Genomic DNA, 24,719 nt, shown 5'->3' on the forward strand with positions numbered 1-24,719 from the left:
ACAATTTTCAAGGCCCGCACATATGCAAAACATGTGCACCGAGTCGCCACGCGTATGCGACAGTCGAGGAATGTGGCTAGAACGTTTGCATTCAATGTACAGTCGAATCTCGTTAATTCGAACCAAATCACGCGGCGGCGCCTCCGACCGGCATTGCTCCGGCACCGCCATAGAGTAAAAGCTTAGGAGAGACCCCTCATTGTCGCGCGCGAACAAAACAAAACAAAAAAAAAAAAAAACGCGGCGGAAATTTCACCCTCTCCCAAATGGCAAGGTCGCCGATTCTGCGTTGCGCCGGAACATGCGTGTACGTGCCGACGTCTCAGCCACGCTACCGTAGCCTACCGTAGCCACGCGTAGGAAATGGCAGTGAACCCTTCTTTCTTCTTTATGCTTTCTCTACTTTCTAGTCACGTGTTGACCTTGCACGCTGCGGCTACGGCGAAGCGGGAAGCAGCGGCGCTGTCCCAGGCCACCCAACGAAACTGCCCACGCCGGCAAACGCCCGCTTCCCGATAACGGCAGAAAACGAAACTTCGGGGAGCTGGCGCCGGGCCGGCCGGCGGGCGCGCACGGTGACAGTCGAAAGTGAGGGAGCTACGAGGGAGGGCAAGGGGAGTTGCCGAGGCAAAATCCGCTTCTCTGTCGCCCTCCTCCCTCACATTTCACGGTCTCCGCGTGCGCCCTTCGCCGTGCTGTGCCGGCGCCGCCCGCTCCCTGAAGTTTCGTTTTGTTATCGTGAAGCGCGCGTTGGCCGGCGTTCGCAGTTTCGTGGCCCTCGCTCGCTATGCGAGCCGTCATATTTCACGACTCGCACTCAAGATTCTGGTTTCAGCCTCACTGGCTGTTCGTTCGCACCAGGTACCCTTCTCCTCCACTTCGTCTCTCTTTCTTCCTCGAGCACTCCTTGGGGCGCCCGTTTGAGGGGAGCGTTCGCCGTCTCCGTCGACTTCCGTACTCCCAGGCAGCCGCACTGTAACCGGTATTTCGTTTCCCGCAACTGCACTATAAGCGATACGTGTATACATGGAGTGCTATGGGAAAATTAACGGGAGTCTGAAAAGACCGCACTATATCCGGTCCTGCACAATAAGCTGTTACGTTATAAGTGGTCTATACTGTACTACTACTCAGCATTTTTTTTTTTGTGACCTTCACAATTCACAAACTTTTGTTCCAGACTGTATGTGAGTGCCACATACAACTGACTTGCCAACTCATGCCTGGTACGTGTGTTATGCAGCCACTGGCACCACCACCCTGTCTTCTTGGCTGCCCATCAGAGGCGGGGATGTCGCCACGGCCCAGTCCTGAAGGGACACGTGAGCCCTTGAGCCGAAGCCTTGAGAAATCTACAGACAGCAAAGGAAGCAACAAGATGCTTGAGAAGAAAAAGAAGACATCGTCCTGGTATAATGTAAGTTGACCTTTTCCACATCTAGATTGATTTCTTTTTTAGCTCTACAGTTGCACATGTTTGTGACCTTACTTGCAATGAAGGTGGCAACTGTTGACGACATGAATGAAATGAAACAATAGTCCATGTTGGCCAGTGACCTCTGCTGGTGTTTCTTTTGGGTGACTCTGCAGATGCTGAATCCAACATACAAGTCGCGCAGCGAAGACTTCAAGCGGCTCTTTAAGGACTTGCCTGAGACAGAACGACTCATTGTTGGTATGATCTGCCTACTCATGCAGGAAAATGTGCATCTAACCTAACTTTATGGCAATGTAATTAAACATTTAATGACCTCTCAGCATGGCATTCATCAGCTTTCTTTCTTTATTGCAATCACCTATGCGCAATTTACGACAGATGGAATACAAATGGGATTGTGGGATGTTGCGTCTGCCGAATCCCAACATAAAAACGTAACAACTGTTTATTTGACTGGAAAAGGCAGTGGGCGAGCATACTGACGCTACGCTCGTCTCGGTAGCGAAAAGAAAAAGGCCAATCTTCTAGGCCGGACAGTCTGTTTTTGTAGCCACCGTCGGTGACGTATACCTCGGGCGATGCTGCGCTGGCGCTGTGTTTTATCGGATACGCAGTGCAGCGTGTAGCCGTGTTACGCTGGGCCAGGTGATAACGAGGCAGAGGCTGCGCGAAAATATGCGCAGAGTGTGTCGCAACAGGATGATTCAAGAATGTTGTGAAGTGCACCAATCATGGCTGGAGAAAAACCAATGCCGTCATTTAATATCCTTCATTGACAAAATTAAAACAAACCACTGTGACATGTCGTGCGCATGGCGCATGATCTCATTTTTCTGTTACTTGAATTTGCTCATTCAGTTTTTTATTTGCTGCTATGTGTATGCCCCAGTTTTTCTTTTTTCTTTTGGAATTGTTATGCGAAAACAGCTTTGTGTGGTGCCATTGACCTGTTAATAAGAAGTAATGAAGCCAGTAACAAGAGCCTGGTTTTGTGCAGACTACTCATGCGCCCTGCAGAGGGACATCCTTGTGCATGGGCGCCTTTATGTGACGCAGAACTTCATCTGCTTCTATGCCAACATCTTCCGCTGGGAGACCAATGTGAGTTAGCTGTTTATCTCCATCCTTGCATGCAAGCTGGGCGTGGGCAGCAGCCTTTTATGTGCAGAGTCGTCCACTCTTATGGGTATGCTTTGATTAGTATTATAGCACTATTAGCTGGCTTCATTGTAGCATCAGGGCACAGAGATTATTAATCTGTCTTCAAGAGTAGTCTGCTTAACTTGTCATATCTGCTGTTTCTTTCCAACAAAGAAGGAAAGATAAATTTACACTGACTTGAAATGTAATAGTATGATCCTCCTAACAGTGGATAATCCTGTACACAAAGGCATGTGAACAGAAGTGCAAGGGGGGGGCCAGTTAAAACCCAGTGAAGGTGGCAAATATTTGTCTCGTGACGTCTGGCTTGCTGTAGAACTCGCTGATGATTATGATAGCAATGTAATGACATGATAGAAAGTTAAGGGTGCCGAATATTGAATGTGAGTTTCCTATTTCTTCGTTTCTGATGAAATAATCTCGAATAGCTTCACTTGAGGCACTTCTTACAACATTGCAATGAACTAGTTTGGTGAATAAAAAAGTCGCAGTTTTGCCCGAAAGATGAAGCATCGATTGCAATAGCAAATTAGTGGACAGCTATATGAAGTAAGGACAGTAGCTTTATCGGCCATATAAACTTGGAAACATTCGCTTGCTGACTATATTAACAAGCATAGTGCCACACGCACACAGGCAAACATAAACACATCTCACTCGATGAGCACGGGCACTCGGTGTCAAAACGCTGGCGTGAGGAAGAGCGGCAGCAGCAATGAGTGAATTGACTTTCGTGCTGCCCTTCACTTCAACGCTAACTAAGCTGCAAGAACACATCGCACACGACGCTGAGTCATTGGCGCACATAGACTCTGTGCCCATGGCAGATCACTTTCAAGATTGGGCCCATGCGGCTGAGTGTGGCTGACTCTGTGCTCATCACATATGGCCTTCAAGGCCTGCACAGCCGCGTCATATGTGGTCGCCGCCGCCGGAGTAGAACGCCTCCCCAGTGACTTGCAAGTAGTGCCTTGCGCGCGGTGGAAGACAGCATGCTCCCTCCCTTGCACACACTTTAACTCGCACCTACAGCATACGGCACGCGGTCACAGTGTTATCACACTTGGATTTTATACAGAACATCACGGGGACAGCAAAAATGCGCCTGGAGTGTCCATATACTAATTGCTATCGGAATGAAGTTGCTGGTGGAGGCACTTATAGGTGGTGTGTGTCTGTGAGGGGGAGGGACGCTTATGGGAAGTCCTTTGGGAGGATACACCCTCACCCCCAATGCACCCCTTGTGGATGCATTGGATCTGTGTTCCTGCTGCTTTATACTTGAGACACCTAGCCTTTCTCATTTCTTCTTTTTTCTTTCCCTTCTTTAGACTTGCAAAAGTATCAGGTGGTACTGTTAGAGGCAATCAATTTGCCTGACAAAGGTTGTTATCACCCAAGGCAGAATGGCCTTAGGCACTATGGCCTAGGATGAATGGAAGGGAGGACAATGGCACAACAAAATGCATCAGAACAGTCTAATCATAAACCACTATGTCATTACATAACATATAGTAAGTTGAGAAAAAAAAAGCACTTGGGACACTCATGATTTAACTAAACAAGGAATTACATATTTCTTCCATATTTATTGTGGAAGATGTCTAAAATGCAAATGTAATGTATCATTACTTGCTTCACATGCACTGAAATATAAAACAGTATAATGAGAAACAAAGGAATCAAATACTGCACTTTGACCGATTTGCCACACCTTTAGTGTGATTGTCTGGTTTTGCAGTTTGATGCGTTGAGCTTTTCTCTTTATTTTTTCTGTAATTAATGTTGGTGAATAATCTGGGTCGGCTCTCAGGATTGTTTTGTGTAGTTTCACTTTGCACGGAGCAGCTGTCTGCTAATGGAGCTCTCATATGCGACAGGTTGTGATCAGGTGCAAAGATGTGACCAGCATGACCAAGGAGAAGACTGCCCGTGTGATCCCCAATGCAGTCCAGGTATGCACAGACCACGAAAGGCACTTCTTCACATCATTTGGTGCAAGGGACAAGACATACCTTATGCTGTTCCGCATCTGGCAGAATGCACTCATGGAGCAGGTAAGCTGCGTATGCACTAATTCCTGCACTCTGATATCAGCCCCCTTGAGGACTGTGCCCCAATGGCATTTGCTGATTGGCTGGAGTGTGGAAGTGGTTGGGCCAGTTCTGTTATTGCGTGAAGTGTTGGTGCATGGGCCGTCATATTCCACCAAGCTGGCCTTTTATATAATGCATTCCACAGCAACTGTTGTGCTGGACATTCTGTGTCACTCAATCAATCAGCATGTCAAGGTCTCAAGCATAATGCTTCTGCAACTGCACAGGCATCAAAAGCTGGGCTTGCTGCACTTGTATGGGAACTGTAGTTTTAAAAACAGCTATAAGAAGAACTCCCCAACTGCTCGTCTTCACCTTTAAGCAGAAGCCACTTGAATGACTAAGGCTGCAAACATAAATTATTCGGTCGTAGATGTTGTGTGTGTATTACCTTCTGTCACTCACTCAACATTCACAAGCAACTTTCTAAAACATGTGCACGAGGGTATAGTCAAAGTTCCTGCATCCCTTATTATAACTGAATCGACCCAGCAACTTCCACTGCCATAGCTAATGCATTGTGTGTGGCCAGGGGACAGACATTGCGGGAACTGAAATCGGAATGCGGCTCGGGCAACCTCCACTAGGGTAGCCCTGCTCACTGTGGCTTTGCTCCGGGCAGCCCATGTCAACACAGGAGCTGTGGCAGTGGGTCCACTACAGTTACGGAGATGAGCTGGGGCTGACGAGTGACGATGACGACTACGTCGCACCGCCGTATCTGGAGGACGAGGCACGCCGAGGACGGCTTGCCGCTGCCCTCAAGGCTGGCCCTCAGCCACCTAGCCTTTTTGTGAGTAACAGTGTTGGTAACTTTTTTTAGACAAAGTCGCCAAATCACGGCCCAAAACACTCCATTTTTAGTGAAGAGTCTGTAGGTGATGACTATGATGACTCTCCAAATTTTGTCATTATTGTTTAGATTGTTCCTAGACATCTGTTTTACTATTTCTTAATCTAACTATAAATTACCTCCTGCGGTTCTTGAGTCAACCGTTGGAATGTGAAAAGGCAAAACAACCTCTGATTTTGAAACAATACCAGATTTCAATATTTTGCTGTAGAGAAGCAATGCATCACGATGGCTCACTAATAAACTCTTCCATATACATTTAGGGTGCATATCCCCCTTGGGGATAAAATTGGGGCAATGCATTGACTTTGGCCAAGGTGCCTTGAGGAATTTTACCAGGGCAATTTACTGGCTGTTTACTTCACTAAAGAAGTCTCCAAAAAGTCAAAAGTTGTAAGGGTGACAAAAACTCGCTAGGTTTAGCAACTTTCTCGCCAAGTTACCAACACTGGTGAGTAACATGGGAACAGGACGAGTGGTCGCACTATATTGCGAAACGCTGTCTCTAACGAAATTACACTGTTGCTAGTGCTGCCTCTTGTGTAGCATAATAAGCAGTTTTAGCTTCACATAAGTGGTGGCTTTGCATACAGGGAGCTTTTGTGGGTGGGAATTGCACATGCCTGGAACACTAAATCTAGCTGACATATTGTGGATGAACCCGAGTTGCCACGTCCATATTGTGTGCCTTTGCACATGGGGGCACTTAGTATGCAAAGGCTTTCCCCTGGCTGCTGTTTGTCTTCACCTGTTCTTCACCACAGTAATGAGTCATTCAAACTTCAGGTAATTCAATAAAATAAATATCCAGTTTGTTGGAGTTTGAGTTAATGCTACTCACCTGTCTTTAAAAAATTCTTAGCAATGAAGCAATGTTTGTAACTGTGTGCCACCAAATGTTGCTGTAGTTCCACAGATACAGACAAACCACGAATATAGTTCTTCTCAAAAAGCTCAGAAAATGTTACCATTAGAAAACAGCTGTGTAATTAGGCACTATGCAGCTTTTGTGATAGGCTTAGAATATGGCATTATGCATGATGCACCACTGCTATGCATGCTCTCACTAGACTATTTGTACACGCGCGAGGCGCACATTGCAATTTATTGCCCGTAGCAATGCTTTTATCACCTGTGCGTCATCTTGAGGTACAGTTTGTTTATGTGCAGCAAATGCAGCTGCACAGATGTTGCCTTGCAAATGCATATGGTGATGAAAGCCCTAGATATTCACGAGAAAAGGGCTTCTTTCCTTGAAATAGGTCCCTTCCTTTGAGATTGCATTGAGTTGTGCTCTCACTTCTTCACAAGCAATAAGTTTTACCCTGTGCATGTGTTTTCTCCTTAGAGCTTTGGGAGTCTGGCTTTCCCACAAATCTCACTGCATTGTAGTTGAACTTGCTATATATCTTGATGTGTGGAATTGGTGAAATTATCTCAGATTACACCCAGGGCATGTGGTTCTGACCATAACACAGGTAACATTTTTGGGAAAGGAACTGCTTTTACATTTGTGCAAACATAACGTGTAGGCTGAAGTTCTGAAGTTGAAAGCGAAAGTCTAGCCTAAAGTTTACTAATCAAGGCTATTCCCCTGTCAGTCCACAATGTTGTGCCACCTGAGACCTTTGAATAACCATGTGCCAGGAGGAAGAGCTTCCCAATGGGGAAGACGATGAAGATGAAGAGGCCTCGGGGCCTGAGATGTTCGCAAGCGCCCGCGAGGCTCAGCACTCGGAGATGCCAACAGACTTGAGTGACTCAAGCGACACAGCGGAGCCACCCGAATGTCCGTCAACGCACGAGGGCAGAGAGATCCTAAACCTGACGCTGCCGATGTCTGTGGACCAGCTGTTCACGCTGCTGTTCACAGGGTCGCGCTTCTTCCACGATCTGCTGACCTCACGCAAGACATATGATGTCACCGAGAGCAACTGGCAGCCCTGCCCCGAGACAGGAAACAAGCTGCGCCAGCTCACCTACACAGTCACCCTCAACCACGCCATGGCCAAAGCAGCACAGACAACAGAGACGCAGGTGACTGAGGCTTTGTAGGCTTTACTTGTAGCTGCCAGCTTCGGGTCTGAGAGTGCAGTCATCCTTTTATTGAAATGTAAATAAGAATGACTTCGTCATCACAGAGTGATGAGATTTGAGTGTACGTTCAAGTTAGTAAATAAAAATAAATAAGCACATAACCTGGGTAGCACAAGCATGCTTGAAAAGCCCAAGAAAGAACACAATGTCCCGGTACGCTCCATAATGTACAGGGTATCACAGTTAAGTAAATGCCTATTGACCGTTGCTGACAGCGGCCAACTGGTTTTAATTTTGATGCTGATGCACAATACATAATATAAATATTATGTATATTTGTATTATGTATATTATGTAACAATATGTACATGGAATCACAGTTGTAAAGTAATAGACAACAAAACAGATAAGCATTATGAGGGAAAAAAAAGATGATTAAAAAGGTAAAGCATGGTGTTCTGCCTTTATGAACCTGTTAAACAATTTGCATTGCTCGTAACACTGTTTCCCTACTGGCACATTCTAAGTATCTTGCTGATCATACAGCTTTCTGCTGTGCTGGTTTCATAGTCCATGGACCAAGTAGCTTGACAAGTATTGCAGTCAGCACGTTCAATGGGAAGCATATAAGATTTTTCTCAACAAATACTGGCCTCATGTTTCTATTCCAGGGTGTGAATTAGGAGGAGAGGTTGTGGGAGACTAGTTCACAGGCTGTGCAGATGCAGTTATACGTATATCTTAGCAGTGAGAAGGTGTGGTGAAGCATAAAAAAAGCTAGGCTCGTATCAGTTGGTGAGTTTTGCAGTCAATTTCAAATAATGCTGTTGGTGCAGCAGCCAGAAGAATATACTTTATTCATAAAAAGGGGGGTATAGTGCTTTCTGTAGGCCATTCTTTGTCTATGGCCTAGCTGACGGAATGCTTGCAGTAGTCAGCCACTTAGCAGATTGAAGGGTTTAGTTGGTAGTTGAGGATGCATAGGGAAAAGCATTGGTGGCATTGCCGGAGAATGGGAGGTGTTGTTGTTGGGGCATCCATCACAGGAGCCAGAACGTGTGCATGTTAAATAAGATTGCTCTGTAAAAGAATTATGTAGCGTCTCCTCAGGGAGTTGTCTCAATGATGTGTAAGCATTTCGTAGTAACGACGTGGTGTCGAGTGCTAACACTCAACACTGCACATAATCCTAGCACTACTCAGCAGCTGCGATCATCTTGGCGCCATTACGGTAAATGCGACAGCGCTGCAGCAACACGAACTGCTGTGGAAGGTGGTGCAACATGAACTGATGAGGCAAGCAAACTACTGCAGGTGGCGGCACCAGGTGCGCTGATGATGATCCAATTCTAAGCCACAGCTGCTCCACAGTTCTGGCTTACTAAAGGTGGGCGTAGTGCGTGCCTGATGGTACACGTCTGGTGGTCGCAGAATGGGCTTGTTCCACGGCTCGCGCATTCATCGTCGTCTTCTTCCACAGCTGGCTCCGATGCCGCTGATCATACCAGTGTTCCCATACTGCCTCTCGCGCTCGTGCCACTGCCCACGCATTCGTCATCGTCTTCTTTCACAACTGACGAAAAGAGTGGAACACGATAGCCTTCAAAGATCCTTGACTGCTTCTCACACTTCCCGACAACTGCAGCTTATGTAACCATAATGTTTACTGGGAAACGCTTGTTGTGAACGCTATGCACCAGTGGCGTAGCCAGAAATTTTGTTCGGGGGGGGCTCAGGTTGCAGCGCGGCCTCCTCCTTATAGAAGTTGTCGAGGGATCAAATACATGAATAATAACTGCATTGCTAATGCCATTGTATATTAGATGCTGCAAACGAATTATTGAACGCTACGCACTGTCAAGTAAAATATGTATTTTTTCATAAAAGAATATATTCGGATGTCCTAAAAATTCTGACAGAAATAACTGATATCAATGCGGCCGCGTTTATTTTTTTTGTCTATTTAATAAGGAAAGAAAATATCACACAGACATTATAACTATATCAGTTCGAAACCAGCAAATCAGTGTATACAGCTGATATGAAGAACGTAAAGGCCATGAAATGAATAAGTTGAGGACAAATATTTTGATGAATCTTCGTCATTCAAGAACCTTGTTTACATTTTTGAACATATGCAACAGCCAGGAAAAAAACCTCAATGACGCTGTCCGTCGTTACAATAGATTGCGCAGGAGCAGGTGTTACCGGTAGTGTATTGTAATTACACCGAGATTATACTCGCAACAGTGAGTACAAATAAAAAGTAGGAGAGAGAGAGAGAGAGAGAGAAGACATAAGGGAAAGGCAGGGAGGTTAACTATGCTGAGCCCGGTAGGCTACCCTGCACGCCGGAAGGGGGAGAAGGGATTGAAAGAGAAGGAAGAGAGAAGTTCACAGTTCACACGTTGCACATTTAAAGTTAAGCGTTCATCGCTGAGTTTTGTCACAGGCGGTCATACAGGCTTGCGCACTTCAAAAAACACAGCCGCGCCTTTGTAGCCCTCGACACAGCAGACGCACGAGGCCACGCGCCCAAGATCGTTTCCTCCATAAAAGGCCTGTCGTCTAAGTGCCCCAAAGCCGTCCGAAGGGCAATCCTCTCATCTTCCTATCTGTGGAAGTCACATAAAAGTAGGAGTTCTGCAAAATATACATTAGAAATGCGAAGATAGAATGGAATATACAAATGCGAAGATACAACTCGCTAAATGGCAAAAACGAGTCGCTGGAAACAAAGTTCACTGCTTGTATACACAACACCTCGCAACGAGATATTTAAATATACGTCTAAGTCTCCAATTAATTACGTATTTAAGCAAACGTCACTGTATATTATGCGTCAAACAAGACAAATAAACACGTGGCGGAGTCAGAGATAGTAAACTTTGCGTACAGAAAGACAGATGATCTATGCTAGAACAAAACTATGATCGCAGAAACCGTGTTATGTATTCGGGCCATGCGGCGGTCGCGACAGCGCCATGTGGGTAGAATAATAGAGGAATAATGCAGAAATCAGTACGAAAATGTGTAATTTAACTGAATGCACAGCAGCAACAAATATTCTGCACCCAAAATTAAACTGGGTATTGCTTCGGTTCAAAAAAGAAGTAAAAGCAGGTAGCTAAAAAAGGAAAGAAAAAGCCAAACTAAAGCCACAGATGATGCGGCAAGTTATACTACCCAATATCCGAGTGTGTTTTCGGCAAACGCCGCGTGGGCCGGGCTTTCAATGAGCAAGGTCAGTCAAAATTGGTTATTGATGTCCTCGTAATTATCGTATTCGCATGATAATTTTGATCATGATGCTAACTGCTAGAATAAACGGCTAAAATGTCTGCGGTTTTAAAAGCTAACGAACACTCATACGTTTTCATAATTACGAGATTATGGACCTGAAGGAACAGAGCTCTTTACTTGCATTGATTTTTGCTGCTTCGCTATCTAAAGGACAAACTTCTCTCGGCGGGGAAGTTGAGCGAAGCGGTCAATGACTTCGGACACGTTGATGCCGACGTCTCTGTGGGTGTATAGAAGCACCAGTCTAACCATGCGTTCGACAGACATTGTAGAGCGCAAGTAGTTTTTTTATTAAACTCTTGTTAAAAAATATTCTCTCTGCGCTGGCAGTGGTCACTGGAAGGGTGACTAGAATCTGGAACAGTTTGTACACATTTACATAGAACCTGCAGTCGCAAAGGGAGAGGGCATCTATTCCGGTGCTAAAACCTAAACACACTCCTTCTATGTTGTTTTCATCCTTGTTTAGGTACCTTGCACAAACAGTAGGCTGTTCGATTCCGGCGATGTCCGTCGTTTCGTCAGGACGTATGGAGAAGCAGCCTACTTTTGCAACTAGGCTTTCTTTGATAATTTCGCCACAAACTTCGATAATTTGGTTTTGTGCATCTGTGCTTAAATACCAGGCATTACTGGGGAAACTTTCCAAATGGTTCTTCAGACATGTATCTCCACAATTAGCTCGTATGCGAAGAAGCGCTCTGAAAATACCTGTATTTTCAGCGGGGCCTTTGCTTAAATCCACAGGACCCTGTCCCTGTGGCCAACGAGAGCCAGACCTTGTAGCCCGCAAAAATAATTTCCTCAATAATAGGCCATTTCCTTTCACCTGTTTTCTCAAATTTTATTTTGCCGGCCCTGGTCCAGCTGATCGATCACATTGGGCACGCGTCCTGCAAATGTTTGGAGAAAATTATCAGCTGCTAGCTCACAGTCACGGTAATATTTAGTATTTTCGTGCGTGTGGAAGATTGCGAGCGCGTGCTTTCATTTCTGGAACGGCTTGGACACGAGGGCTCCTGTGCACGCATGTTGGTCCAAGTTTATAACAGCATTAACCCCATAAACTTCCAGAAGTGAAAATCTTTTTAAGCACGCCTTTGGAAATGTCAGTGCACCTTTCGCGTGAAAAGTTTATGAGAACGTTACACCCATACAGTTTCGGAATTGAAATCCATGCAGTCCGTAGATACCGCGGCCGCTGCGAGAAGCCGCAACGCGCCCGCACGCTATCGAAAAGCCCTTGAAAGTTCGTGCTCGGATGGGGCTCCTTGCGTTACGTGACCCCAGGTGCCACGAAATCCACCCCAGGTGCCATGAATCCAGCCCGAGTTCGCAATGTTCGTGCCGAAATTTCTTTCGAGCGTGAAAAAGACATTGTAGACAGAATGCAGAATGATTGAACATAACTCGCCTACACGAACATGTCGCAGCCTATGACACTAGGACACCTGAACAATGGAACATTCCGCACTCAAGAACGAATTATGGTCAACAAATGCTTCGACATACACTTCCGACTTTACTCAATAACCTCGCCTTGCGAGAAATAGACCTTCTGTCTTTATGCAGCCTGCACAACTACTTTCAGTCAAACTAATCCTTGTTGTTTAATGAGTTTGTTCATATGCAATACTGTATGACTTTTCCCCCCTTTAGTTGCTTTAGTTTATACTGCCCTGAATATAGTGCTATGTTAGGTCTTTTTCTCCCTATATTTCTTCCTGTTTGTGTATAATAAGACTTTCTTTATGTAATCTATAATGCTCATGTATAAATTGAATATTCCCTTGTTAATGCAGACTACTTGTTTTTGTAATTGTTAAAGTGTATTACTACCTGTCTCGTATACACATTTTTTTTTTTTTTTTTGTAAATTGACACCTCCCATCTGTTTACTCACATGTGAGCGCCCGACGCCCTCTGTTGCCTTTGATGGGTTTTTGGGCTGGTCAAGTTGCCAGCGTGCAACTTTTTATCCAGAACCCCACCATGTAATTCTTTTCATGGGAAATAAATTATTATTATTATTATTATTATTATTATTATTATTATTATTATTATTATTATTATTATTATTATTATTATTCCCGGCGTCGGTGGTAGTTTTGGTCGGCGGTGCATGCCGGCACGAAAAAATTTCGGGGGGGGCTGAAGCCCCATCAGCCCCCCCCCTGGCTACGCGCCTGCTATGCACGAAGGCACGCTTTCTGGTAGAAACGCAGTCTCTTGCTTGATCCGCTCTTCTGTTATTTAGATATATCCCATCATTCACTCGACCTTCAACGTCCTTAAGTGAAAACCGTGTTGAAGCGAAATCGTACACGATGACGACTCAGTGTAGTAATTTACTTACTACACTAACCCGGCATCGTGTCTTACCTATATGCAAGCGCTCGTGCAACTATTCTGATGGTGTGCAGGTCAAGCAAGCAACGCTCATGCAACAATTTTGATGGTGCGTGGGTCACTGTTGTCACCGTGTTAATTAAGATAGAGTTAAGCCACTTGAACCCGCGACCCTCAGTGGGAATCGAACCCTCGAGCTTATGTGGGAGTCGAACCCACCACCTTTGGCGATAAGGCGAAGTTAATTAAGGCACAGTTAATTAATATAGAGTTAATTAAGACACTCGAATCCACGACTGTTGGTGGGAGTCGAACTCACAACCATTGGTGTTAATTATGACTGGGTTAATTAAGGTGCAGTTAATTAAGGTAGCGTCAATTTAGGCACTTGAACCCGTGACCTTTGGTCGGAAAAAAACAAGTAATAAGAAGTAACAATAGATTTGAATGAGAATGTCAAGTAATTTAATGAATGTCCATTGAGCACGCAGGCTTTCGCCTTCACCCCCTTGGCGTATGCTAAAGTGACTGTCAATTTTTTTGCTCCGCACTTTAATATTTAGTTTAAGTAAATTTAACATGAAAGGCATGCACTGCCGGTGTTTTGTTTCATGACATTTGTTTGTGGGCTGTCATTCTCAAAATTCCGAGGAACAACTTTGTAAGGAATGTAAGACAAAGGGTGAGCAACTTTAGTGATAAAACATTGCTGCTGGCTCTATCTTGAAAGCGATTGTCTTACGCGAAGGACGGACGGACTGACTCTCGGACAGTTTTCTCTCATGGGGTAACCATAGAAATGTTTATGCATTTTAAATTTGGATTGTGCATCACAGATGCGCAAGACTAATTGTACATAGTTCACATTACACTGTCACAAGGGCCACACAATGAGTTCAGTTTGCATAGCAAAGGGAACAGCAACTTTGTAAGCTACATGTCATGCTAGCTTGACAAGAACACTGACTGTTTTTCACATTTGAGCGAAGTACTGCCAAAACAAACTGGTGATGTTGGCAATGAGAAGGATGTCAAGTATAAACACATTGCACAGGCTGCCAACAATGCACTTAGGGCTCCTTGTTTGCTAGCCAAGAAGCTTGTTAGTTTCATGAAACACAGACCCCTTTATTACTCCATTTCATACATAGCAGGCAATGCTGCGAAAGCTGCACAAGAACTGCGGTCATAGAAGTCTCACTCAGTGCATTTCACAGTTAGGTTGTCTTAAACTTGTGATGGTTTCTGTGGAATAACTACTTGATATATAACAACTACACCTCGTGGACATAAGGTTAGGTCCAATTACATATCTTTGAAGCTTTGCACTTCCAGTATGCGACATACTACGTCTTGGTTGCGAGGGCAAGCAGTACAGTGTGGCTGCTCGTCGCAGAAACATGTCACCCCGCTCATTTGGTGGTAAATAAGTTCAAATCTGCGACATTAAAGTACGAGACTTAATGTTGCATAGAATTGCATGACACCATATACGAATCTCTCTCTTTCATGTGATGCACTGTTTTTATAACTCAGCACCAGAAACAGATTTCGCAGTTCTGTAACCTGAATACAGCATTTCTTTTTTTTTGCCATGCTGTCAACGTGCTTATACTCAACTAGCTGCTGTGGCATTCATGCTAATAATTTGCTGTTACTGTTTCTTTTCCACATCAGATTCTGCACAAGGCAAGCCGGCCGGGCCATGTCTATGCCATTGACTGCGACGTGCAGAGCACGGGCGTGCCATACTGTGATGCCTTCTGTGTCAAATCCCACTACTGCCTGGCTCGGCTGTCCGATAGCCGCTCCCGCCTGTGCATATATGGTTGTGTCCGCTACAAGAAGTCTGTCTGGGGGCTTGTAAAAGGTGCCACACTTTCACAATTTGCTTGCTGTAGTCCTAGTTTACTTTGCAGGAACATGAGAGTTAAACGTGGTGAAACAGCATAGGTGGTGGGACAAGTGATAGGAACAGGATGGATGCATTGTCCTGTTTACATCACTTGTTCCATCGTCCACTCCATCACCCGCACTGTTCGCCTTGATGAACATAAACCAACTAGCCCAGCTGAGAACCCTCGGACATAAGAGTGTTCCAAAGAGCGATGGAACGAAAAATGATGAATGCAACATTTAGAGATAGGAGGACATCAGTATGGGTTAGATAGCCGCATGGGTAGCTCATCAAGCTGAGGTCAAATGGAAGGAGTGGAACTTGGCAGGTGATGTAATGTTGAAACATACCAGGTGCTCCTTTTTACTGAAACAGATTTTTGAAAAAAGTAAGATCTAACTGGTTGCGAGGATGCTTCTCCACTACTCGACCCTTCAGCACTTCGGACGCTATGTGGGCATGTAGCCATTGGACTCTGTTCGCTAATTAACTCAAATTCATTAACTTCAATTATGAGGTTTAAGGCCCATGTTGCAATGGCAGTATTGTAGCGGAACGCTGCAGGGGGCTAGAACAATTCACGCGATTTTAAGAACACCAGCCATTGTTTAGGTATTTGTTGACAAAGATTTGCCTTTTTTCGCTCGAATACCAAAACAGGGCGCACAAACAAAGCTGCCCACATTATTGTTGATGTTGTCGTGAGGAAGTAGAAAGTTAGCGCCTGTCCTCATCTGTGTGTTTTGTCTTGCATTATGTGCTGGTCATATTAATGCTGATCCAACTCACCCAAAGCCACATCTTACTGCTGCTGCTGATGATGATATGCGGTCTGTGGCCACTCTTAAGAGGCAGCATTGCCTCAGCTCCAACTGTTTTCTCTATTCAGATATGTGTAAAATGCAGGAACGCTCTCATTAAACATTCACTAAAATTTGTCTCATTTCTGAGGAATCTAAGTTCTACCAACTACAGAAAGCAAAATTTTGATTTAGCTTCTCGAATTCTTGTTACAAAAATAGCCAGAAATTTGTAAATTAAACAAAAAAGGAGCACGAAGTTTATAAATCCATAACTCTGCACCAAAATACAGATGTCGCATTTCTGTAATCTGTGTTTGTTAAAGCATCTATAGTTGACAAATGTGTTATGTGAGTTTACAGCTTACGTGACATTGGTACAATGTTTACAAGGACTTTGCAAAAGTCCTACTCACGAGCAGTGTACAACACATCAATTTTGTCCACTTTAGATGTTTCATAGGTACAGTTTACAGAATTGTGCTATCATTTATTATTACTGAGTTGATAGTACTTCTTTGATAGTAAACTTGATAGTATTTCAGGTTTTTCTTTTCATTTTTTCCGAATTTGTTTGTAAAAACATTGAGGGACTAAATAAAAAATCTGCTCCCTACAGTTGGTACTACTACTACTACTACTACTACTACTACTACTACTATACTACTACTATACATGAACATTTACTTTTATCTGCAACAAACTTAATCAATATCAGTGATGTGAATGCCAATTAGGACTATTCCTCCATCCACATGTGTACCCGCCGTGGTGGTGTAGTGGCTTTGGTGCTCTGTTGCTAAGCTCGAGGTTGTGGGAGCCACGGTGGCCACATTTTGATGGGGGTGAAATGCAAGAACACCCACGTACCATGCATTGGGTGCACCCCAGGTGGTCAAAATTAAACTTGAGTCCCCCACTGTGGCATGCCTCATAATCATATCATGATTTTGACACATAAACCCTAGAATATTTTTCCCCGTCCACATGTATTTAGATAGGAGCTCCTGGGGCAATGCTTTCTCTTAAGAGTAGTAGCAACTTAGCAGCCGAAGTGTGAGATTGTTCAACCAGGTCATTGAAGTCACGATGTGCAAGTCTTGCCCCTTAGAGTTGTGTTTTTCAAGGCTATCGCATGACTTTGCAATGTAAACTGCAATCATCTGGTTAAAGCCTATTGCTGAGCTCAGCCTACACTCAGTCAAGGCCTCTTTTGTGATTGATGACACATGTGCCATTGTGTGGTGCCATTTTCGCAGCCGCCTGTCATGGTGGCATAGTGGCTTTGGCATTACACTGCTAAGACAGAGGGCACAGGATTGAATCCCGGCCGTGGCGTCCACATATTGATGGGGGCGAAATGCAAGAACACCAGTGAACTGTGTATTTTGTGCACGTTAAAGAAACCCAAGTAGTTGAAATTAATCCGGAGTTCCCCACTATGGTGTGCATGATAATGATATTGTGGTTCTGGCATGTGAAACCCTGGAATTTAATTTTAAAGTTTGTGCAGCCAGTGAAGTAAGTTCATTGAAATGAGTTGGTCTCTGCAGTAAAGCTTGAAAGAACTTCGTTGTTGTAATGTTTGAAGCAGGTGACGAAAGACAAGGCACACACAGGAAAAACACTGTCTTATGACATTGAATGTGTACAGTGCAAAAGCTGTTCTCACTTAACATTTGCATGCCTTGTCTTTTGTAGTATACAACACAAGTTACTTATGGGCTGTGTCTTTGCAGAACAGGTTAAAGGAAAGAAACATACTGATCGTGTGGTACTCCTTTTGGTGAGAAATGCAGACTTAAATGGTTAGCCTTACCACAGCGTTGAGTTCACTCACACTGCTTTATAGTGTCTCTGTGCTAAAAGACATTGCAGTCATTCTTTTTCTCATTGAATCATTTCTTTGCTGCAGCTGTGATAGAGAAGAATACCCAACAGGGTCTCGAAGGCTTCTGCAATGATCTCGGTGAGTGAGGTATACAGCAGCACATCTGACTGTGTACACATGCTATAATTATAGCACACATCCTGTCTTGTCTATTGTGGGCGTATTGTTTCGTCCTACACTGATTTATTTAAGACTATGCGCTAATTAGGCAGGCCATTTACAAGCTCTGTTAAGGTTTCTTTTGCTTGTTGCCAGGTGTCAGAGCCTGGCATATAGGATGTATTCATTCTGTGTAGGAATGGTTGTCCTGCAAAAGTACTGGTTTATTTGCATATTACTATCTAGCAATATGAGGGCCAGCCTTAGGAATTTCGTTTTTGCCTCAAATGTTGTTTGATGAAAGGGGAAGTGACAAGAGAAAGTCTCATTCTTGTTGTGGTAGCATGCAAAGGACTGCTTGCTCAAGTATGTGTTTGTATCACAGGGGGCTGGCAATGCCTACTGGCAAATGCAGGAGCAGAGGGCTGCCTCAGTTAGACCCGCTGTGGTGGCGTAGTGGCTTAAGTCATAGGATCAAATCCCGGATGCGGTGGCCGCATTTCTGTGGGGGCGAAATGCAAGAACACCTGTGCATTGGGTGCATGTTAACGAACCCTAGGTGTTCAGATTTAATCCGGAGTCCCCCACTATGGCGGGCATCATAATTGTGGGTTTAGCACGTAGAACCCCAGAATTAAATTTTTGAGCCACCTCAGAGTCAACCTGCATGTGTTGAGTAGTGTTGGCAATGTCTGCAGAGTCGGCGCTGCTGCGGGAAGCGGAACGACTCCAGCCGTCTGGTGGTAATCTGAAGCAACGGCGGCGGCGTCTTCAGTGTACCAAGCGTAGCAATGCCAACCGTGATCGCTCCAGCAGCTCCCAGGCCGGGTTTGGATCCACCTTTGGTAAGGGCTGCCTAAGATGCACTGTTCTTTGTTCTTTGTTGCACTGTTGACTATGTATTCACACCATAGTTTAATGAACTTGGATATAACAATTTGTCAGATATATTGAAGTAAATCCAAGATGCTTTCTTGCTGGTATCAGCATGTAATGAATATATGCTTATAATTAATGTTGGACATAACTAAGGCATTTTTGTGTCAGATGCAGCTTCGTTATTACAAGGTTTGACTGTAGTTAGCTCTGTATTTGGGATAACAAAACTCCATGAAGGCAATAGACAATGTAGAATATGTTTGTGTTACAACATTAATCAACTCCGACTTGATGGAATGGAGCAGGTTGACACTAAAAGGGTCAAGTGTGATTAAAATTGATGTCATCATTACGCACAATGCAGCACTTCAGTTGCTTTGATTAAAAGAATGTATTATGGTAGTGTCCATTGTATCTTTCGTTTTCTGAGGTCCACCAAGGGCCCATGGTGACCTGTTGATGCAGTATAGCTTGCTCGTCATGAATTTTAATCATCATCAATCAATTTACTCATCATCAATTTTACATGTCGAGAGAAGCACTGTCATGCCAGTTTTGAAACAGAGGGAAAAATGTGTAATGCTCATTTAACTACACCACACAGCATGTTTTGTTGAACATTGCGCTGCTGAGCACGAGACTGCGGGATCGAATCTTGGCCGCGGTGGCCGCATTTCGATGGAGGCGAAATGCAAAAACGCCCATGTGCTTGCGTTGTAGTGCATGTTAAAGAACCCCGGGTGGTCAAAATTAATCCGGAGCCCTCCACTACAGCATGCCTCATAATCAGAACTGGTTTTGGCACGTAAAACCACAGAAAGAAGAATGTTTTGTTGAACGTGCTGGCAGAAACTCTGGCGTCAGTGCTTTTTGTCATGGTGTTTTGCATGAACAGGTAAAATTGGTTAATGAGCAGCAGATAAGTTAAATAACTGAAGTATAGACACTTGATAATTTGCTTCTCATCTCACACATCCCGAAGTGATCATCCGAACACGCTCATAAAACAGGATACAATCACTGCATCACTTTTTTTCCGCATTAGTGGGAATGGTTACAGGGGACTTGTTTACAAACCTATTGTTTAGTGTTTTCATTCTTGCTTTATTATTAAATGCTCTGGCCAGTGCAGGAACACACTTTGTGCACGTCTGCTTTTTGCAGACTAATTTCGATACTGTTCGCACACAGACTTTCTTCATGTTTTCATCTGTGCTCTTTCTGAAATGCTGCACCTTTTGCTTTAGAGATTCCAAGATTGTAGTATGAAAGCTGCTAAATCAAGTTGTAGAGCAGCTCTGTCTCATTTCTTGAGCCCTACAGTAAAAAAACGTTGCTAAGTGGATCCCAGTAATAGCAGAAAGGACATCAGTTCGATTCAGAAAGAATCTTGACATTTGGTACCATGTTTTTTTTTTTTTCAGTGCTTGCCAGGAGCTCAGAAAGTCGTCGTCTGGCAACAAGCACAGCTGTCAAGGTCCTGCTCGTGCTGTGAGTTACTCTGATCAATGTGTGCTATCCCTCATTTTCATCTTGCATGAATGTAGACCGCTAAACTAGACACTGGGTTTTTCCTAACACCCCTGTTCATTATGAACGTGCTGTCCTGTCAGTTTACCAGCCGCCTCCCTACTCATTGAAGGAAACAGTGCTGATGGCAAAACATTCAAGCAACAAACACATCTGCAAGAAAACATTGTGTGCAACAAACATGACTGTTGTTTGCTTTGTCTTGCTGTGCAGTAATTAATGTTTCTTATATTAAATGTGTGCACAAACCAGCCCAAGTTAGCCCTTTGCTGAGCTTCCTTACTTTCTCATACACTTTCCATGTTCTGTTTGACATGGCAACTGCTTGTTAAAAATGCTACAAGTGGCAAGTGGTCCAATTGAAGCCCTACCTGATGCCACTAACTAGCAATGATGATAGTGACTGAAAGAGGGACTGAAGAATAATGGGGGTATGATGCTACATTCAAAAACACACACACTTCGTTTTTTATTGAATGATGACAATGACTGTTTGTAGTTCTTGCAGTACAAATTTTTGACATGCCATCATGTGTGGGAACGACAAACTTAAGTCAACGAAATATGTCAGGTTTTTGTCTGTATGGTCTATTTTGACAGTAATGGTTATAGTAGTGCTAGCCAGTAACATTTGCTTCTGCCTAACCGTACATTAGTTAGCAGTAGCTAGCACCAGCTGTGGTTTATCACGTCGTTTCAGCACTTGACTAGTGGCTGTTGCAATGCTGCGATCAGTGGATTATATTTACGAAAGCAGCTGCTGTTCCAACATCTTGAGTAGTAACATGCCTCATTGTGAAATAAGACTGTTGCAGGGAAGTGAATACACAAAATTTCAAGTAAAATATGTTTCCATTTGTTGAATTTAGAAATGGGGGGGATAATCAGAGATGAGGATACTGTGAGACAGGAAGAATCTGAACTCTTGCAGGTTTGCACTTATCTTTTAATTTACGAGTTTAAATTATAAACTTTCGCAAGCACTCATCAGAAGTGCTGTGCACCGATTTATGTCCATAGTCCATTCAAGTGGCGACAGCCACTTGGTTGAAGGTGAAAATATCTGTTTGATCGTAGAGAATGTGAAACGGGCAACAGTGAGAAAGACTGAAGGAGCTTAAATGTCCTAAATTGATGACCGACTCACAAGCGATGCCATACACGTATAGTTCACAATAATGCCATGGTGACCTTGTGGGGTTCCTGTACATGCACTGAAAGGTCATAATGTGGGTGTTGTTGCTTTGTTCCGCTGTTAGAAATAGAACCCCCAACCTTATGTTGTGCAGCATGTCATATTGCCTGAGCCGCCAATGGAAGTACGAGGAGGAAAATTATGAGAGAGTGTCTCATTATATTTTCTTTTTTATAATTGTCCATTTAATGCTGTTGCTCTTGATATGGTGATGTTGAAGTGGTTGTCCATCCTTGTGGAATGTACACTTGAAATGTTGCACTGGTGGTGTCTATTGACAGGGTGAGCCTGGTGCTATTGATGAACATAGCATTGCTCTACTGGCTGTGGGTATCGAATGCTATGCCCGATAGACCGCCCACACTTGACGTCTGGGTGCTCGAGTGAGTACGCCTATATTATCGAAATGAATGTGATAGAAATAGCTGTGCAAGATTGTAATTACAGTGTGCTCTGTTTATTATGTCACATTTAGTGGCATGTTGGCTCTAACAGTTTGCCACTTGGCAAATAACTTTTGCATTTTCGATATGCAAAAATAGGTTGCATGCAAAGATGCATTTGTCTCTCACATCAGACCTAAAAAAATTTAGGATTTCAGATAGCTGTTTTGTGCGAAAACTGGCCTTCAAATTAAGTGCTGTAGCTTTAATTAAATCGCTGCTAGCTTGAGAATAAATGCTAAGCTGAATGGCGTTTCAAGCCTCCTACTCACTTGCCTTCCATTGCAGGCCGCCTCCACAGAATGCTGAAGATTGGGTGCGCCTAATGTCTCAGCGGGAGGCATTCCACCGACAGCGCCTTGACCTGTGGCAACGTGCCCTGCATGATCTACGGCACCAGCTGCATATGGTGAGCCCCATCTGTTTACTACTTCTAGGTTTATTACTGCAGTAGTTCTATGGGGCCTTTCTCCCTTTGGAAATTATGATGATGGCCATGTCTGATGCTGGTTTATTGGCTTATTGTCATCCCCTTTGAAATGGGGCAGTGACAAATTCATAGTCCCCTAGCCTGCTTGAGTAAATCAGGTATGCTATACATTTTCTTTCTAGCACTTTTGTATACATCACCTTAATTTTTTTCTCTTCCTCAAAACTTCTCTATCTACCTTGCACTGCTACCTATACCTGTAACAGATCCAGTTGTATCATTCTCTTCCTTGCTTTTTTCCATGAATACTCTACGCGTCTCTTGCTTATCTCGATTGCTAACCAGCTGAGGCTTCCGTCCACTTTAAATCAAGCACTTCTGGAAGGTGTATGTTACCTATGGGTCTCACTGGGTGAATCCCTTCACATTCCATTAGGATGTGCGGAGTGGTCTCCAGGTTCTTGCAGCAGCATACACATGCCTTATCTTGTTGCGAGTATTTGCTCTGGTATGTTCTTGACCTTAGGCAACCAGCTTACTCAAATAGCAAGGCACTGCCCTTTGTGTTATACAGATTTCCCTTCCAATTTCTTTCTTAGCATGCTTGTAAATCTCCGTGGTCTTTTTTTTTTTTGTTTCCATCCTTATGTCTATCGCCAGTATTGTGTGCCACCTAGTGTGAAGATGTAAGATTACATAAACTGAGAGGATGATGACATTGTTGGCACACTTCCCTTGCTTCACATATAACACATTGTTACATGAATAATACCAGTATGTGGCCTTGGTCAGCCATGTGGTTCTGGCCCCTCCTAATGACGAAACTCTCCTCAAATATAGTAGTACTGCTACTTTTTATTCTGAGCTGGCAACAATATGCTTGTAGTGTAGTCATAGAAGTCTCATTCTGCGCTTTTCTCAGTGCAATTGCTTATCTGTGATGGTTTGTACGGAATACCGTATAGACTCGTGTAAGGGCCGCACTCCCAACTTGGCAGCCCAAAATTTGGAAGAAAATGTTACCAATGGAGAAGCAATCGTGTTCGGTGTCCCTGTGCTGCGCGCATCGCCAAATTTTTGCACGCTGCATACTTCCGCTTGCCGCTACTAGATGGTGAGAGCCAGGCTACAGTGGCTAGATGAGTAGGTGTGCCGACCGGCGTGTCAAGAGCGTGGTTCACCGCTTCTCTGCGTCGTGATGCAAAATTGGCGCTGCGGTCAGCAGAACGGTTCCGCAGTGCGCGTCGTCTGCTACAGGTGGCAAGCGGCGAGCAAAAAAAATAATAATAAATAAAGCCCGTATTGGAATAGTTGTATGTTGTCTGTTCGTGTCAATTTCAAAGGTGAAGAGCTCCGAGTCTCTCGGAGTTCCTAAGCAATGTTGAATGTTCCAGGTCAGAAAAATGCCCGACGAGACCAGTGGTGGCATTGTTTCATCAAAAAAGACCACCAAGGAGACCTACTGCTTCGCTCCGAACTGCAGGTCGGGCTCTAAATGTGAGAAAGACAGAGGAACATTTCCGCTGTCTCACAGCGGAAATGTTCGCCCTGGGCTGCTTAGTAGCTTGCTCAGTATCGGCGACGTTAATGAGCAAGCGGTACACCGAAAAGTGTACGTCGATTGCTCCTCGACGTTGGAAATTTGCAAGCCACACATGAGGTGCTCAGCGCCTGCGACATCGAGCACCGCTGCGCTGCTACAGAGAAAAGTGACTCTAGGCTTATATTCTATATAGCAGGCTGTGTAGCAAGAATCTGTTCCTGCAAAGATCCAAGTGCTCCGATTGCTCAGGGACATTACTGAATTCAACAGAATGAGTAGGTCAGGGCTGTTGCGCCCTTCTGAAGCACTAAAAAAACTGGTAGCATCACTCGAAGACGCCTTCATGCTGTGCTTCAGTTTAAATGAGTTACGAAGGAACAGTATCGCCGACTTTGCATCCTTTCTGCAGATGAATCCTCCGAATTTGATCGGCTGTGAGAGGCACAAGAAAGAGCTCACAAACGATGTTGGGAAGTTCTATTCAATTGCAAGCCTTTACTTTCTTGTCAAGGGTAAGAACATGGCGCGCAAAAGTAACAGGTAGAAGAGGAAGCACCTGAAGCGGAGGCGTGTGCTGTGAATAATGTTATGATGTGATGGACCAACGTTGCGGCCTTGCTGGTGCTAGGCTATTTATGTTGGTGTGTCTGCTGACTCAAGTTACGAGAGCTTTTCTTGTAGTATTTTAAATATATTAATGAATCTAGCCCAAGATGTATTGGTTTATTTTATTGCAATGAAACAGTGAACCATATGCACTTACCAACAAAGTTCG

At 44.2% G+C, this 24,719-nt stretch overlaps 1 protein-coding gene across 14 annotated transcripts in view; it reads left to right on the forward strand.

Moving 5' to 3' along the window:
- Positions 1 to 24,719, forward strand: part of LOC119456345 (protein Aster-B-like) — a 166,148-nt gene that overhangs the window by 136,000 nt on the left and 5,429 nt on the right. For 11 of the 14 annotated variants that reach the window (XM_049669768.1, XM_049669775.1, XM_049669767.1 and 8 more), the window contains 12 exons: positions 1,181 to 1,417; positions 1,591 to 1,675; positions 2,436 to 2,539; positions 4,480 to 4,656; positions 5,318 to 5,488; positions 7,196 to 7,585; positions 14,915 to 15,107; positions 17,850 to 17,903; positions 18,623 to 18,769; positions 20,228 to 20,294; positions 21,810 to 21,911; positions 22,260 to 22,380. In XM_049669768.1, the coding sequence (XP_049525725.1) occupies positions 1,181 to 1,417; positions 1,591 to 1,675; positions 2,436 to 2,539; positions 4,480 to 4,656; positions 5,318 to 5,488; positions 7,196 to 7,585; positions 14,915 to 15,107; positions 17,850 to 17,903; positions 18,623 to 18,769; positions 20,228 to 20,294; positions 21,810 to 21,911; positions 22,260 to 22,380 (1,848 nt within the window). The remainder of the gene's footprint in view (positions 1 to 1,180; positions 1,418 to 1,590; positions 1,676 to 2,435; positions 2,540 to 4,479; positions 4,657 to 5,317; positions 5,489 to 7,195; positions 7,586 to 14,914; positions 15,108 to 17,849; positions 17,904 to 18,622; positions 18,770 to 20,227; positions 20,295 to 21,809; positions 21,912 to 22,259; positions 22,381 to 24,719) is intronic. The other 3 variants (XM_049669769.1, XM_049669772.1, XM_049669776.1) reach the window with 3 other exon arrangements.

Source organism: Dermacentor silvarum, chromosome 6 (assembly GCF_013339745.2).
Source record: "Dermacentor silvarum isolate Dsil-2018 chromosome 6, BIME_Dsil_1.4, whole genome shotgun sequence".
Taxonomy (NCBI): domain Eukaryota; kingdom Metazoa; phylum Arthropoda; class Arachnida; order Ixodida; family Ixodidae; genus Dermacentor; species Dermacentor silvarum.